The 15,714-nt window shown below is 38.4% G+C and overlaps 1 protein-coding gene across 1 annotated transcript in view; it reads left to right on the top strand.

Moving 5' to 3' along the window:
• KCNH5 (potassium voltage-gated channel subfamily H member 5) overlaps nt 1-15,714 on the top strand; it is a 387,182-nt gene that overhangs the window by 297,780 nt on the left and 73,688 nt on the right. The window contains exon 10 of the mRNA XM_069596769.1: nt 6,236-6,432. Within this exon, the coding sequence (XP_069452870.1) occupies nt 6,236-6,432 (197 nt within the window). The remainder of the gene's footprint in view (nt 1-6,235; nt 6,433-15,714) is intronic.

Here is a 15,714-nt window from a genome sequence, read left to right as displayed (position 1 = left end):
CAATTTAAGAACTCTTAGTTTTGTTAATTTATAAATGAATTTTTGTGCATATGAATTCACAATAAAGTTCATGAGCCGACTACAACAATCTGTTATAGTGAAGGGCTGACTAATAAAAGTAAATAGGTGAATTAAGTCCATTCTATAGAAGAATTGTTAAATAGAGCTATCACTGTATCACATATAGTCACAGAAAACTACCTAAGTAGCCTCAAGCACTCTATTTTTAGGAATTCATTGGCTATAGTGGATCGCTGTACTCATTGATGAATAACTGAGGTAATTTTTATGAATTCATTTTATCTATATCATCAACTCATCAAATGATGTGTTTCACATTAAAATAAAAACACTGTAAAATCAGCACATCAGGGGACTGGCATACTATGATCTGTATTACTCCTTTAATTATGTTGTAACTATTTGTCTCTATTTTGTCTTAAATTTTCCAGCTTTCTGCTGTATAAATTGTTAACATTTTCTTCTATTTTACAATCCAGTTTCCTGTGGTTTGGAAGTGAAATGATTCATAAGACTTGATGCAAAGAACTGAGAAAATATAAATAGACCAAACAACAACTTTCATGTAGAGTGTGAGCTTTTCTACTAATTTTAGCACTTTGGGAGAAGGTTAGTTTTCTCAAACTCTAACATGTTTATAGATGAAACTATTTGCACCCAGAGGGAGCTGACCTAAAAACTAATATCAAATATTCTATAGTTAAGAGGATGAACAGGATTTCCCAGTTCTAAAAGTGTACAAAGCCTTTGTGATGAAAAAAAGGGTGTTTTTCTATTCGACAGTCCATACATAACCCTGTGTCTTCACTGCTGTGATTCCTGCATGTTACTCAGCATAAATGTGCATAATATTTCCTGAGGAACATTAGTCAGGTTGTAAATTTGTTAGTTGAGTTATGTGACAACCATCTTCCCACAAGTGCCTTAAAAGTTGTGAATTAAGTGACTGTTAGGTGATATGGAAAACTGGATAAAGAAAAATAGTTTGATTAATGTCTGATTGATATATTGTATCCTAATGGAAATTCTGTATTATAAAACAATCAGTATTGCTTATATGTAACACGAGTTCTCATGTTTGGAGCAGGATAATCCATATTTATCAATTTTGCTATGCTTCTCTAGACATTTTTTAGGGAGAGGAGCAGAGGCTAATTTTACTGTGGTTGAGTCAGTTAACTTCCCGTGTTACTTTTCAGCCTCATAGACTTTTTATTTCCCCATGATACTAAAAAAGATAAAGAATTTAAATTTTAAAATGTTGATAGAAATATGGTGAGAATTTTAATTTCATCGATTTAGGTAAAATAAAACATATAACAGAATTTGAATGCCTCCACAATTTAAAATGATCTATAGTGGCAAAGGGAAATTTATGTATGTATTGAGTATCTTTTATCTATTGATGGTACACTTATTTATTAATGGATATTTATTTACTGTTCTGCAGATATGTGTACCTACTTTATTAATTCAGTCCCACTAAAAACTATAAGGAAAAACATCTGTGAACATAATTTGTTATTTTTATATAAAAAATTCATTAGAAAAAATTTAGAAAACAAGAAGTAGAGAGAAGGAAAACAATAAACACATCACTTGAAGCCAATTTCTGAAATAGTTATATGCATTTTCTTTTGTCTTATGTCCCTTTTGATTTTTAACACAATTTATTATCAATTGATAAATAATAGTAACCTATAATATACCCTATAGACTAACATAGAATAATAAAACATAATAATTTTGTGTCCATCAAGATTACTCTTCTATAAGAAATTAAGGAATAGTAGATGTTTTATTGGAGGATAATTGCTTTACAGTGTTTTGTTGTTTTCTGCTGTGTAACATCAAGAATCAGTCATAACTCTATATTTATATCTCCTCCCTCTTGAAACTCCCTCCCACCCCACCCCTCTTCTCCTCTCTAAGTCATCACAGAGTGCCAGGCTAGACTCCCTCTGTTACACAGCAGCTTCCCACTAGCTAGCTATTTTCACACATGGTAGTATGTATATGTCAATGCTACTTTCTCAATTCATTCTACCCTTTCCTTCCCCCTCTGTGTCCACAAGTCTGTCCTCTATATCTGTTTCTCTGTTCCTTCTTCCCTGCAAATAGTTTCATGAGTACTAATTTTCTACATTCCATATATATGCTTTAATATATTCTATTTATTTTTATCTTTCTGTCTTATTTTACTCTGTATAACAGGATCTAGGTTTATCCACCTCACTACAACTGACTAAAATTTGTTCCTTTTTATGGCTGAGTAATATTCCATTGTATATATGTACCATACTTCTTTTATTCATTCATCTGTTGATAGACATCTAGGTTGCTTTTATGTCCTGATTATTGTAAGCAGTGCTGCAATGAACATTGTGGTACATGTGTCTTTTTGAATTGCTGTTTTTCTCAGCATATACACCCAGCATATATCTCAGCAGTTGGGATGCCTGGGTCATATGGTAGTTTTAGTCCTAGTCTTTTGAGGAATCTCCATTCTGTTCTCCAGAACGGCTTTATTTACATTCCGCTAACAGTGCAAGAGGCTTTCCTTTCCTCCACGTCCTCTTTAGAATTTATTGTTTGTAGATTTTCTTGATGATGGCCATTATGACTGGCATGATGTGTATCTCACTGTAGTTTTGATTTACATTTCTCTAATAATGACTTTGGCCATTTGATGCAAAGAGCTGACTCATTTGAAAAGACCCTGATGCTGGGAAAGATTGAGGGCAGGAGGAGAAGGGACAACAGAGGATGAGATGGCTGGATTGGATCACTGACTCAATGGACATGGGTTTGGGTGGACTCAGAGTTGGTGATGGACAGGGAGGCCTGGTGTGCTACAGTTCATGGGGTCACAGAGTCAGACACGACTGAGTGACTGAACTGAACTGAATAATGAGTGATGTTGAGATCTTTTCATGTTTTTATTGGCCATCTGTATGTCTTCTTTGGAGAAGTGTCGAGATAGACTTTTAATAGAAAATTCTATTAAATTTTCAGTTTCATTTTTGTGTACTTTACTATAGCTGTAACCGTAATTGTATCTTTATTTTTTGCTTAACATTATGCGATCTACATTTTTGCATGGAATTTCTGAAACTAGTTTGAATTCTCATGAATTAATATATACATAGCTATAGATTTCTGTTGTATTTGGATTTTTTAATTTATTTATTTTTGCCAATCTGAGGTTATAGTTAATAGCACTTCAGTGAATATTATATGCGTTTGTTTTAAATCTTTTGATTGAGTCCCAGAAGCAAAATTACTGAGTCAAAGACACTAATAATTATTGTTGTTGCTATACATGAAAATCAAATAGTTGAAAAGTAATGAGTATTTATAAATAGGTCAGAGCTTGTAATATAAGTGATAGCTTGAGAAAACGTTTCAGAAATGATTCAGAAAGAAATGTAACCATTTGTCTCTCTTCAATGTAAAACCCAGTATAGAAAGAGTAACAATGGCAATAGTGGGAAAGGAATCACAATAGTGGCTCAAAGCAGCCCTTTAAAAGTCCTGTTATTTCCATAACACCGGGGACTATAATAATATAATAGTTGATTTCTTCTGGTTAAAAAATAGCACATGTAAATTAAAAGATGTAGTAAAACTGATCCATTATCTTGATGTGAAGAACAAACTCTTTTCCTGATGCTGGAAAAGATCGAGGGCAAGATGAAATGGGAGCCACAGAGAATGAGATGGTTGGATGACATCACTGACTCGATGGACATTAGTCTGAGTAAACTTAGGCAAATAGTAAAGGACAGGGAAGCCTGGCGTGCTGCAGCTCATGGGGTCACAAAGAGTGTGACACAACTTTGCGGCTGAACAACAACAATTATCCTTTTACAAGAAAACCTACTATTTGATACATTTGCTTTGTGTGTGTTTCTGGGAAGAAGAGGGTGCCTAACCAGTCCATTCTGAAGGAGATCAGCCCTGGATTTCCTTGGAAGGAATGATGCTGAAGCTGAAACTCCAGTACTTTGGCCATGTCATGCGAAGAGTTGACTCATTGGAAAAGACTTTGATGCTGGGAGGGACTGGGGGCAGGAGGAGAAGGGGCCGACAGGGGATGAGATGGCTGGATGGCATCACTGACACAATGGACGTGAATCTGAGTGAACTCCGGGAGTTGGTCATGGAGAGGGAGGCCTGGCGTGCTGCGATTCATGGGGTTGCAAAGGGTCGGACACGACTGGCTGACTGAACTGAACTGAACTGAACATGAGGTTATACTATATGTATGATTTAATATTCTGCTTTTATTATTTCACATAATGTGAACATTTCTCTGTCATTTTTATGAGACTGTCACACTGACTCCTGTGCTGAGGCAAATTTGCTGTCACTTTAAAAAATTATGATGTTTAGTGGCTGCATGATATTCCATCAGTTATTTATTTATTTTTACTCACATTTATATTGTTTCTACTCTTTCTGGCAATTATAAATATCACTTCAGTGAACTCGGTACTTCAGATAATGCAATTGAAATAAATACCTGTAATTGGAATTGCCAGTTTAAAGAAAATGGAGCTCTAAAATTCATCTGTGTTGAGGGGAGGTAGGGTTTATCTTTTAAATTTCTATGGTTAAAGTCTCCCTGGATTGTTTTGATGCTGTATCAGCCCAGACATCTTATTTGGCTCTCAGGTCCCTAATCCTTCCTTGAACAAATATGTGACTGTCATACAGTTAAGCTGTTCATCAGCAGCTTAAAAGGTCATCATCACTAACTAAAAAGGAAATGTTGGGAGAATCTGGAACCAAATGAGATTGCTCAATATTTATTAAGTATCTATCATGGTTGTTTTATGATGATCATTTGATCACATAGTGGTTTTAACTACCCCCTCAGTGATATATGTGTTTTCTCTCTCCATCCCAGAGTGGCTCTTGGTTCTATAAGGATTTCCAAACTTTCTGTGTGGGGTAGGCAAAGAATCCATAATCTCACTTAACCTCAGCCTCTCTTTCTGTCTCTTTTTCTCTCTCTCTCTTTTTCTCTCATTTATCTGGTTGCATGCTATCTTTTCTCTGTTGGTCTGATGCCTGACGTGTTATAAGGCATCTTTCTTCTTCCTTAGTTCCTGTCAGTTCTGACTTTAATCTTCATGATGAGAGCGTTTTAATCTTCACTTTAATCTTCACTTATCTCTGTGGTTAGAGTACATAAAAAATAAATCTTTGAAAGAGTGACTGTAGAAAGATATTTTTTTCCCTCCTGGATATATTCCCCATCTTTTTCACTTTAAAACCTTCTCTTTCCTGCAGAAGAATGGAGAACACAGTTGATGGCCCTTCACAAGCCAGGGGCACGTATGGAAGTGCCTCAGCAGAAAAACCTTTTAGCACTTACTCTGAAGCTTCCTCATTTCCCTGTGTTTGGGCAACTAAGTACTCTTGACTCAGGATGGTGAACTGTTGATTTAAGCTCACCAGTGGGTGTTGCTCTGAAGTAAATAGTTGATTTCTGTGTTCTATTATTTTAACATCCACATTTGACTACAGTACAGCACTCTTTATGGAACTGTTTATGGCATAGCAAATCTGGGCCTCTGTGTTTTACCCAGCTTAATTTATTTGGTTCTGTAATTGTGAACTAGAGCTCTCTCCAGGGGCTCTGAAGCTGTGCATGAGGTTTAGTTCTGTGAAGAGGGAAAGGCATCCTTGGAGAATCAGTTTTGGTGAGCTTTTGTTTGCCTCCAGCACAAGCCCTAGGTGCTGAATAATTTATGTTTAATATATGTCGATTCAGTTCCAGATTTATAAAGCTATAACAGGAGGTTCTTGCATATTGCATTTTACTGTCATTTCTACCAGAAGGAGCAGAAGAAAAGATGAAACTGAGAAGTCACCTTTGCTCCTTTTAGTCAGAATGGGAAAAGTTAAGGTGGCAGAAGGTAATAAAACTATTTCTTAAAATGAGGTTCTTGGCTTCTCTGTTGGATTTCGTTTATTCATGTCACTCTAGATTTCCATCAAAGACTGAATTTAGGATGATGTTACTTTACATATTATATGAAAGTGTTGTGCATTGTTATATGTGCATATGTGGTGTTGCATACTTAGACTTTAAATTATGTTCAATGATCAGTAACATATGAAATTGAATTCGAAAAAAGAACATGACTAGGATAAAAAAAAATAGTGTAGATACTTGAATGTATGAATCTTAACTATTTTCCAGGGAAAGGAGATGTGTTTGGAGACATCTTCTGGAAGGAAACTACCCTTGCTCACGCATGTGCCAATGTCCGAGCGCTGACATACTGTGACCTCCACATCATCAAGCGAGAAGCCTTGCTTAAAGTCCTGGACTTTTATACAGCTTTTGCAAACTCGTTCTCAAGGAATCTCACTCTTACTTGCAATCTAAGAAAACGGGTAAGTCGTCTGGATCCATTTCCACTTACTAGCCTCTAGCGGGTTAATACGTTATATTCTATTAGTTAAAGAGTGGTATAGTGATTTTATTTTGTAGTAGTACATTCCCATCAATATAAAGTGACATAATTTTCCCCCTTTCTTTTTATTTTGCTTACTTTTTAAAGGAGTGATAAAAACCCTGAATACATGGATAAAGGTTTGAATATCTATTATTTAAATGTAAAATGAAAAATGGACCTGAGGAGGAACAAACTGTTCTATAATATAATTAGTTAATTCCTGGGGTTTATAATACTGCTGTAAAATTAATATCAGTGTCTCTTACTTTATTATGTGAGTCTTTTAAAGCTTCTAAGTTTAATCAAACTGGTTGCCTACTTTATATTCCTAACTCTCTTTACGCCCTCCCTCTCATTTAATAATCAATTCATAAAGCTCATTTCCCATTAATTCTTTCAAAGTACACTATCTCAAAAAATAACAAGCCATACTGACATATCCTACAAATAGATACAGGAATCCTTTACTTTGTGTGGCTGCTGCAAATTTAATCTTCTTGCTGTTTTCTTTTTTATTGATGAGTGTGGCACAAATTTAATTTGCATAAAGAATTCTTCTAGCTCTGATTTATAGGTCATTGGACATTGGTGAGGGCTCTTTTATTGCCAAGACTGAAATAGACGTTTGGATAACTGCACTTAAGGAATTTCATCTAAGATGATTGCCTGTCTGCAGTGAAGTATTATGAAATAACAAGCCTTCCCTTTCACCAACCCCTTAAATAGAACCTTCCTGCTAGTTAACATAGAGAAAAAAAATCAATCCAAGTGGCAAATTAACATCTATACTGCATCAACATAGAAATGAGCATAAGCAAATCAATACAATTCTCTACTCAGGGTTCTAAGAGGGGATAAGACTGCAGGAGTCCTATTCATACTAGTGTCACAACACTTGATTTATATTTGAAAAGCGGTTTCAGTTTATATTTTGTTAACAAATAGTTATTGAGCATCCACAACCTGAAAGACAAAATGTAAAGAGCTATAGAGAACATGAGGCCTGAATAACACAGTCTTTATGCTCAAGGAGCTGACAGGCGAGTGTGAATGTTATGTGAAATGCAAATATGTGAAACATCTCTTTGTACAAGTAATTGGGATTTAAAGTAATGATAAACCTGGGAGACTGGTGCCAAATATGAACTAAACAGAGCACCTGCTCCTTCATTGGGGAGATCGGAGTCCTGTCTGTTATTACACAGAAATATGTCTCTTCACTCTGTGCTCTACCTTTTCCAGTGACAAATTCCTCTTCTACAAGGCTGCCTGGTGGATATTTGAAACTCATATCTAATTAAATCTTCCCAATATACATTTTGCCAGTTTTGAAATCTTCCCACATGCTACAAACTTACCATAACCTGGATCTGTCCTTACAGTCCTCAGGGCAGATATTATTTGTCACTGCCCTCTTCTAAGTATTGTTGTTTATACATTATCTCATCTTATGTTTATAATATTCTTGTGGGGAAAAAGGGCAGTTGTTTTCCCTTCAAAACACATGGGAGGGATTAGTATTAAATAACCAAGTGATATACTTGCAATGTAAATGATTGCATCCCTCAAAGAGGGGTAATAAAGACAAAATAAACTTTAGTTCTTCAAAATGTGTTCATCACAAAACTCTATCATCTTTTTTTCTCTTTCAAACATCTGAGCACATGCATATCACATGTGTCTGGGCACACGCGCACACACACACACACACACACACACACACACACTGGTTATGAGAGCCAAGTGTGTGTAGCAGCATGTCTGTCTCTGACAGGCATAGAAGTAGAGCAGAAAACTTGTGCTATTTTTTAATGGGACCCAGGAATTGTACACCTGCCTCTGTAGGTGCCAGTGTGTGAGTTAAATCAAATGACTTCTTCCCTTAATAACCTGTTCCTTGTTATAATATGTGTCAGGATTTTTGTTTGCTTGTTTTCAAAAAATATTCCCTGACCTTCTGTAATTGATGAATGGTGTCAATAACTTGAATATCAGGTCAGGTGTATTTCTCATCAGTGTCACTTTGTTCTCAGATAAAAGTATTTTCATAAATAAGAGAAACTGAGACAGTATCTTCCTATGATTCATGAGAAGAGCTACCATTTTGAAAGTCTATTTTATATCCATGTACTTCAACATATTGTACATATAATTAATCAAATTTAATATCAACAACCCGCAAATGAGGCATTTCATTGATGAGGAGGTTGAGATTCTGAGAGTGAGATAGCTGGATGCCAAATAAATGACGGGTCACAGCCTAGATTTGAATCCATCTCTGCCTGTTCTAAAGCCCATATTCTTTAGTTTATACGGTGTTGATTTTGTTTTTCGAATAGCTGACTCTTCCCCCCACAACAATATCCCACAGACACACTTCCACTAATAGTTTCCCCACTGAACTATTAACAAAAAATATTTTGTTCTTATTGCTACCATTTTAAGCATTCTTGAAGTGAATATTCCTTGTGAATTACAGAGTCAAGTATGTCTTTAGCATACCATTGATGTCTTCTAGCTATCATAACCATTAATTAAAAGTGTGCTCCTACTAAGTTGGGGAAGCATATTTGGGACCCAGGTTTTCAGCCTTCATAGATTTATAGCTCTGGCCACATAAGCACTTAAGGTGTCTCAGTGGGGAGTTTTCTATAGTGCGTAGTTCTCAGTGGCTGTAGTAGGAGGAACGTGATAGCATAAGCTGCTTGCTTTCATATCCATTAAAGAGAAACAAGATGCTTGTTATGCAAATATAGCTCCCACTAAACATCATTAGGTCCCTCAATATAAAATTTCTAGAATTGTAACTGGTATTTTCATCCAAAAACTAGAGAAGGAGTTGGCAAACTTTTCTGGCAAGGACAAGATATTTGAGGACCTTATAGTTCCTGTCTCAACTATTCAACCCTCCTACTGTAGCATGATATTAGCTGTCTTAACTTGGGTTGTCATTACAAAACACCATAGATTGGGTGGTTTCACCAATGGGAATTTACTTCTCACAGTTCTGGAGGTTAACTCTAAGATCAAGGTGCTAGTCAATTCGGGTCCCCAATAAGGACTCTTATTTCTGGTTTGGCGACATCTGATTCTTTCTGTGCCTTCATGTGGTGGACAGAGTTTGGAAGCAATTTCTCTAGTATCTCTTCTTGTGAAACTAAAAGTGTCAGTCACTCAGTTGTGTCCAGCTCTTTGCCCCCCATGGACTGGAGCCCACCAGGCTCCCCCGTCCCTGGGATTCTCCAGGCAAGAATGCTGGAGTAGGTAGCCATTCCCTTCTCCAGGGGTCTTCTTGACCCAGGGATCGAACCTAGGTCTCCTGCACTTCAAGCACTGCAAGCAGATTCTTTACTGTCTGAGCCACCTGGAAGCCCAGTTATAAAGGCACTAAATTTTATCATGAGGACCCTCATGCTGCTGCTGCTGCTGCTGCTGCTAAGTCACTTCAGTCGTGTCCGACTCTGTGTGACCCCATAGATGGCAGCCCACCAGGCTCCCCCGTCCCTGGGATTCTCCAGGCAAGAACACTGGAGTGGGTTGCCATTTCCTTCTCCAATGCATGAAAGTGAAAAGGGAAAGTGAAGTCGCTCAGTTGTGTCCGACTCTTAGCGACCCCATGGACCGCAGCCTACCAGGCTCCTCTTTCCGTGGGATTTTCCAGGCAATAGTACTGGAGTGGGGTGCCAGAGGACCCTCATGGCCTCATCTAATCCTAATTATTTCCCAGAAACTCTTCAAATATCATCATATTCAGGGGATTGGCACTTCACCATATTAATATCAGGAGGACCCAATACAGTCCATAGCAACCAAAGATAGTATGCAAATAAATGAGGTTAGTTGTGCTTCAGTGAAAATTTCTTTATAAATACAGGCGGCTTCTGGTGGGCCTTAGTGTCTCAATAGCTGAGTGGAAGCCTCCAAGTCAGATGGGAATGGCAGGTTTGCAAATAGAGTTCTCCCTTTATTAGAAAACAAATCTCTGCTAAGTACCACCCACATAGAGGGTTATCATGACATGGAAAATGCCATATATAAGAAGTTCAGTTCAGTTCAGTTCAGTTGCTAGGGCATGTCTGACTCTTTGAAAGCCCATGAATCGCAGCACGCCAGGCCTCCCTGTCCATCACCAACTCCCAGAGTTCACTCAGACTCACGTCCATCGAGTCAGTGATGCCATCCAGCTATCTCATCCTCTGTCGTCCCCTTCTCCTCCTGCCTCCAATCCCTCCCAGCATCAGAGTCTTTTCCAATGAGTCAACTCTTCACATGAGGTGGCCAAAGTACTGGAGTTTCAGCTTCAGCATTATTCCTTCCAAAGAAATCCCAGGGCTGATCTCCTTTAGAATGGACTGGTTGGATCTCCTTGCACTCCAAGGGACTCAAGAGTCTTCTCCAACACCATAGTTCAAAAGCATCAATTCTTCGGCACTCAGCTTTCTTCACAGTCCAACTCTCACATCCATACATGACCATTGGAAAAACTATAGCCTTGACTAGTCGGACCTTTGTTGGCAAACTAATGTCTCTGCTTTTCAATATGCTATCTATGTTGGTCATAACTTTCCTTCCAAGGAGTAAGCGTTTTTTAATTTCATGGCTGCAGTCACCATCTGCAGTGATCTTGGAGACCAAAAAAATAAGGTCTGACAATGTTTCTACTGTTTCCCCATCTATTTCTCATGAAGTGATGGGACCAGATGCCATGATCTTTGTTTTCTGAATGTTGAGCTTTAAGCCAACTTTTTCACTCTCCTTTTTCACTTTCATCAAGAGGCTCTTTAGTTCTTCTTCACTTTCTGCCATAAGGGTGGTGTCATCTGCATATCTGAGGTGATTGATATTTCTCCCGGCAATCTTGATTCCACCTTGTGGTTCTTCCAGCATTTCTCCTGATGTACTCTGCATAGAAGTTAAATAAGCAGGGTGACAATATACAGCTTTGGCGTACTCCTTTCCCTCTTTGGAACCAGTCTGTTGTTCCATGTCCAGTTCTAACTGTTACTTCCTGACCTGCATATAGGTTTCTCAAGAGGCAGATCAGGTGGTCTGGTATTCCCATCCGTTGAAGAATTCTCCACAGTTTATTGTGATCCACACAGTCAAAGGCTTTGGCATAATCAATAAGGCAGAAATAGATGTTTTTCTGGAACTCTCTTGCTTTTTCCATGATCCAGCAGATGTTGGCAATTTGATCTCTGGTTCCTCTGCCTTTTCTAAAACCAGTTTGAACATCTGGAAGTTCATGATTCATGTATTGCTGAAGCCTGGTTTGGAGAATTTTGAGCATTACTTTACTAGCATGTGAGATGAGTGCAATTGTGTGGTAGTTTGAGCATTCTTTGGCATTGCCTTTCTTTGGGATTGGAATGAAAACTGACCTTTTCCAGTTGTGTGGCCACTGCTGAGTTTTCCAAACTTGCTGGCATATTGAGTGCAGCACTTTCACAGCATCATCTTTCAAGATTTGAAATAGCTCCACTGGAATTCCATCACCTCCACTAGCTTTGTTCGTAGAGATGTTTTCTAAGGCCCACTTGACTTCACATTCCAGGATATCTGGCTCTAGGTGAGTGATCACACCATCATGATTATCTGGGTCATGAAGATCTTTTTTGCACAGTTCTTCCATGTATTCTTCCCACCTCTTCTTAATATCTTCTGCTTCTGTTAGGTCCAGACCATTTCTGTCCTTTATCGAGCCCATCTTTGCATGAAATGTTCCCTTGGTATCTCTAATTTTCTTGAGGAGATCTCTAGTCTTTCCCATTCTGTTGTTTTCCTTTATTTCTTTGCATTGATCACTGAGGAAGGCTTTCTTATCTCTTCTTGCTATTCTTTGGGACTCTGCATTCAGATGCTTATATCTTTCCTTTTCTCCTTTGCTTTTTACTTCTCTTCTTTTCACAGCTATTTGTAAGGCCTCCTCAGACAGCCATTTTGCTTTTTTGCATTTCTTTTCCATGGGGATGGTCTTGATCCCTGTCTCCTGTACAATGTCACGAATCTCCATCCATAGTTCATCAGGCACTCTATCTATCAGATCTAGTCCCTTAAATCTATTTCTCACTTCCACTGTATAATCATAAGGGATTTGATTTAGGGCATACCTGAATGGTCTAGTGGTTTTCCTTACTTTCTTCAGTTTCAGTCTGAATTTGGTAATAAGGAGTTCATGATCTGAGCCACAGTCAGCTCCTGGTCTTGTTTTTGCTGACTGTATAGAGCTTCTCCATCTTTGGCTGCAAAGAATATAATCAATCTGATTTCGGTGTTGACCATCTGGTGATGTCCTTGTGTAGAGTCTTATCTTGTGTTGTTAGAAGTGGGTGTTTGCTATGACCAGTGCATTTTCATGGCAAAACTGTATTAGTCTTTTCCCTGCTTCTTTCCATATTCCAAGGCCAAATTTGCCTGTTACTCCAGGTGTTTCTTGACTCCCTACTTTTGCATTCCAGTCCCCTATAATGAAAAGGACATCTTTTTTGGGTGTTAGTTTTATATGTCTTGTAGGTCTTCATCAGTTCTGTTCAGTTCAGTCACTCAGTCATGTCCGACTCTTTGTGACCCCATGAATCGCAGCACACCAGGCCTCCCTGTCCATGACCAACTCCCGGAGTTCACTCAGGCTCACGTCCATCGAGTCAGTGATGCCATCCAGCCATCTCATCCTCTGCCGGCCCCTTCTCCTCCTGCCCCCAATCCCTCCCAGCATGAAAGTCTTTTCCAATAAGTCAACTCTTCACATGAGGTGGCCAAAGTACTGGAGTTTCAGCTTTAGTGTCATTCCTTCCAAAGAAATCCCAGGGCTGATCTCCTTCAGAATGGACTGGTTGGATCTCCTTGCAGTCCAAGGGACTCTCAAGAGTCTTCTCCAACACCATAGTTCAAAAGCATCAATTCTTTGGCGCTCAGGATGTCTTCATAGAACCGTTCAACTTCAGCTTCTTCAGCATTACTGGTTGGGGCATACACTTGCATTACTGTGATGTTGAATGGTTTGCCTTGGAAACGAAGTGAGATCATTCTGTCGTTTTTGAGATTGCATCCAAGTACTGCATTTCAGACTCTTTCGCTGACCATGATGGCTGCTCCATTTCTTCTAAGGGATTCCTGCCTGCAGTAGTAGATATAATGGTGATCTGAGTTAAATTCACCCATTCCAGTCCATTGTAGTTCACTGATTCCTAGAATGTTGACGTTCACTCTTGCCATCTCCTGTTTGACCACTTCCAATTTGCCTTGATTCATGGACCTGACATTCCAGGTTCCTATGCAATATTGCTCTTTACAGCATTGGACCTTGCTTCTATCACCAGTCATATCCACAACTGGGTATTGTTTTTGCTTTGGCTCCATCCCTTCATTCTTTCTGGAGTTATTTCTCCACTGATCTCCAGTAGCATATTGGGCACCTACTGACCTGGGGAGTTCCTCTTTCAGTATCCTATCATTTTGCATTTTCATACTGTTAATGGAGTTCTCAAGGCAAGAATACTGCAGAGGTTTGCCATTCTCTTCTCCAGTGGACCACATTCTGTCAGACCTCTCCACCATGCCCCACAGGGCATGCCTTAGTTTCACTGAGTTAGACAAGGCTGTGGTCCTAGTGTGATTAGATTGACTAGTTTTCTGTGATTATGGTTTCAGTGTGTCTGCCCTCTGATGCCCTCTTGCAACACCTACCGTCTTACTTGGGTTTCTCTTACCTTGGACCTGGGGTATCTCTTCACGGCTGCTCCAGCAAAGCGCAGCCACTGCTCCTTACCTTGGACGAGGGATATCTCGTCACCGCCGCCCCTCTGGACCTTGTATGTGGAATAGCTCCTCTAGGCGCTCTGGTGCCCGCACAGCCATATAAGAGGTGGATGCAGATGAAAACAAAATCCAAACAAACAAAGCAAAAAAAGAGGTGGCTGTAGGAGTCAGGTAGACAACACACATGAGTTAAAACTATGTGTCTGTGAAAACCAGAGAACTCATTCCAAATGTGGAAGGGAAGCTGCTACTTATTTTGATTGTATTTGCCTTGGAATCCCAGTGAAACAAAACAGGTCTACCTGCCCTTGGTCAACAATTTGTGAACTGAATGGAATGATTTCATGAACCCTGATCTTATGATACTAGAAACCTGATTTTTTTACCTGGATCTTGTAAATTTGGATGAGAAAAATTATTACATTATTAATTTCTAAGTGGAATTTAGCTTTTCTCTCAATTATGAATGTTGATACCAAACTATGGTTTTATTAGTGGTACCAAAAGAGATTATGTTTTCATAGCACATTATTTTTGTTGAAGACATCCTGAAATGTTTATGCTAATCAGTGCTTCATAATTATGATAGTTATTAGACCTGCTGCTAGATGTGTTATTGTGTTAATAAAAAAGCACATAGATTATTGTTTTCTAAATTGCTTTTAATATTTTGATAATTGAATTTCATTATATTTCCTTTGCAACACTATGTATTTTGTTTTGTTTTGTTCTTTTAAGAGTTGTTAAAGCAACTCTTCTGGAATGAGGCCTATTTCACAGGCTTTACCAGACTTCTGGAGATTAAGACAGCACCCCCACTCCACTCCCCTCCCCACCCCCAATATGAGAGTCAGAAACTGGGCTAAGTTGAGCAAAAGAACTGATTGGTATATAGTTTTCAGTAATAATAAGGCAATTCTATAGTTTCCAATAAATTTAAACATATTCAGAAAAGGCATAGGAAAGCAGCAGAGGAAGGTTGCCATACTTTCTGACTTTATTCATAGATTATTTCCTTTACCAATCTAAGATACCATTTCCTGAAATGACTAAATTCTTTTATTAATTTGAGGACTGGCACTCAGTTATAGGCCCAGAAGGCACACAGCAAAACCAGTGAAGGTGATATCTAAGTTTTAAAGAATTCTAATCAGACTTTAAAAGTAACCATCAGGGAGGAGGGTTCAGGATGGGGAACACGTGTACAACCATGGCAGATTCATGTTGACCTATGGCAAAACCAATACAATATTGTAAAGTAATTCGCTTCCAATTAAAATAAATAAGTTTATATTAAAAAAATAAAATAAAAGTAACCATCATACTTCTGCTCATTCTGCCTCCTGTTATACACTGATATTTACTGTTTGTGTATAGAGTTAACCCAGCAGGCATGACTGCTAGACTTCGAAAGTCCTGTTTCTAAAGTGGGCCCTTGGCTGGCATTTGAGAACTTGAATTT

The sequence above is a fragment of the Ovis canadensis genome, chromosome 7, assembly GCF_042477335.2.
Source record: "Ovis canadensis isolate MfBH-ARS-UI-01 breed Bighorn chromosome 7, ARS-UI_OviCan_v2, whole genome shotgun sequence".
Lineage (NCBI taxonomy): Eukaryota > Metazoa > Chordata > Mammalia > Artiodactyla > Bovidae > Ovis > Ovis canadensis.
This window is presented reverse-complemented; position numbering and strand designations above follow the sequence as displayed.